This window comes from Aspergillus terreus, genomic scaffold (genome assembly GCF_000149615.1).
Source record: "Aspergillus terreus NIH2624 scaffold_15 genomic scaffold, whole genome shotgun sequence".
NCBI lineage: Eukaryota > Fungi > Ascomycota > Eurotiomycetes > Eurotiales > Aspergillaceae > Aspergillus > Aspergillus terreus.
In genome coordinates, this window is record NT_165938.1 from 139,069 (window position 1) to 141,002 (window position 1,934).

The 1,934-nt window shown below is 57.4% G+C and overlaps 1 protein-coding gene across 1 annotated transcript in view; it reads left to right on the plus strand.

The window, feature by feature from the left end:
• Positions 1-146: 146 nt before the first annotated feature.
• The window catches only part of tcsC (putative two-component osmosensing histidine kinase (Bos1)), a gene marked incomplete at both ends in the record, with an annotated part of 3,716 nt that continues 1,928 nt past the window's right edge, over positions 147-1,934 (plus strand). Inside the window, one exon of the mRNA XM_001218155.1 lies at positions 147-1,786. Within this exon, the coding sequence (XP_001218156.1) occupies positions 147-1,786 (1,640 nt within the window). The remainder of the gene's footprint in view (positions 1,787-1,934) is intronic.

Genomic DNA, 1,934 nt, shown 5'->3' on the forward strand with positions numbered 1-1,934 from the left:
ACACCCCCCTTATCCCCACAACATTTCTGGAGTGATTCTCATCTTTTTTCCCCCATAGACGACGCTTGACCGAGAGGAACACGACGCACCTACTTTTACGACGCCGATACTTATGTCCGCTTTTGACTGAGTCCTCCTAGGACACAATGGCTGGCGCGGACGAAACGCTCGCGGCCGCTGCTGCCATCCTCCAGGGTCTGGCCAGAGAGTCTCCCTCCGGCACCGCGCCTCCCTTCGATTTCCAATTTTCCCTCCCGCCCGCCAATGGTTACGATGCAAAGATTTCAAAACTCCCCGGTGACCCGAGCCCGGCCAAGGCTGCCTTTGAAAGCGAGTTGGAGGCGTTAGTCCGCAGGATTCATCATCTGGAGTTCCAAACTGTCAGTCACCAACCTTCCTCCCCCGGCATCTCCCCTGACGCTTCTGGGTCCGCTCTCCAGCCGAGTCGGGGAGAAGCCGGATTTCTCTGGTCCTTTGGTCTCTCTCGCCCACACTCCCGGCAAAATTCTAACGAATCTTCCACCCTGCAGCAACAAAACTCGCACCCGCCACAACGAACGAGACGGACAGGCGCCGAGCCGGAAGAACGTGAAGAAGATTTGGAGGAGGATGACAGCGACGAGGAGGAGGAGTTGGACTCCAGGACTCGACTGGTGCGCGAGGAGGACATCAGCTATCTTCGGAACCATGTCCAGAAACAGGCCGAGGAAATCAGTTTTCAGAAGGACATCATCGCCCAGGTCCGGGATGAGTTACAACAACAGGAAGAGCAGACGCGCCGCGCGCTCACCAAAGTCGAGAATGAAGACGTCGTGCTGCTGGAACGGGAGCTCCGCAAGCATCAGCAAGCGAACGAAGCTTTCCAGAAAGCCCTCCGAGAGATCGGCGGCATTATCACCCAGGTCGCGAACGGTGACCTGTCCATGAAGGTGCAAATTCACCCCCTGGAGATGGACCCGGAAATCGCCACATTCAAACGGACCATCAACACCATGATGGACCAACTCCAGGTCTTTGGTAGCGAGGTGTCCCGAGTCGCCCGCGAGGTCGGAACGGAAGGTATCCTCGGCGGCCAGGCCCAGATCACCGGAGTGCATGGTATCTGGAAGGAACTGACGGAGAACGTCAACATCATGGCCAAGAATCTCACCGACCAAGTGCGCGAAATCGCCGCCGTCACCACCGCCGTCGCCCACGGTGACCTCAGCCAGAAGATCGAAAGTCGCGCGCAGGGTGAAATCTTGGAACTGCAGCAGACCATCAATACCATGGTGGACCAACTACGCACATTCGCGACGGAGGTCACGCGGGTGGCCCGTGACGTCGGCACAGAAGGTGTTCTTGGTGGTCAAGCCCAGATTGAAGGCGTCCAAGGCATGTGGAATGAACTGACGGTGAACGTCAACGCCATGGCCAACAATTTGACCACGCAAGTGCGTGATATTGCGACCGTGACCAAAGCCGTCGCCAAGGGTGACCTGACCCAGAAGGTGCAGGCTAACTGCAAGGGAGAGATTGCAGAGCTGAAAAATATCATCAATTCCATGGTGGACCAACTACGGCAGTTCGCTCAGGAAGTCACGAAGATTGCAAAGGAGGTCGGCACGGATGGTGTGCTCGGTGGCCAGGCTACCGTCAATGATGTGGAGGGCACGTGGAAGGATCTGACCGAGAATGTCAACCGTATGGCCAACAACCTGACCACCCAGGTCAGGGAGATCGCCGATGTCACGACCGCTGTGGCGAAGGGTGATCTGACCAAGAAGGTCACCGCCAACGTCCAGGGGTGAAATACTAGACCTGAAGAGCACGATCAACGGCATGGTGGACCGACTGAACACTTTCGCTTTGAGGTCAGCAAGGTCGCCCGTGAGGTCGGTACCGACGGCAACCCTGGGCGGGCCAAGCCAAGGTGGACAACTTGGAAGGGCAGT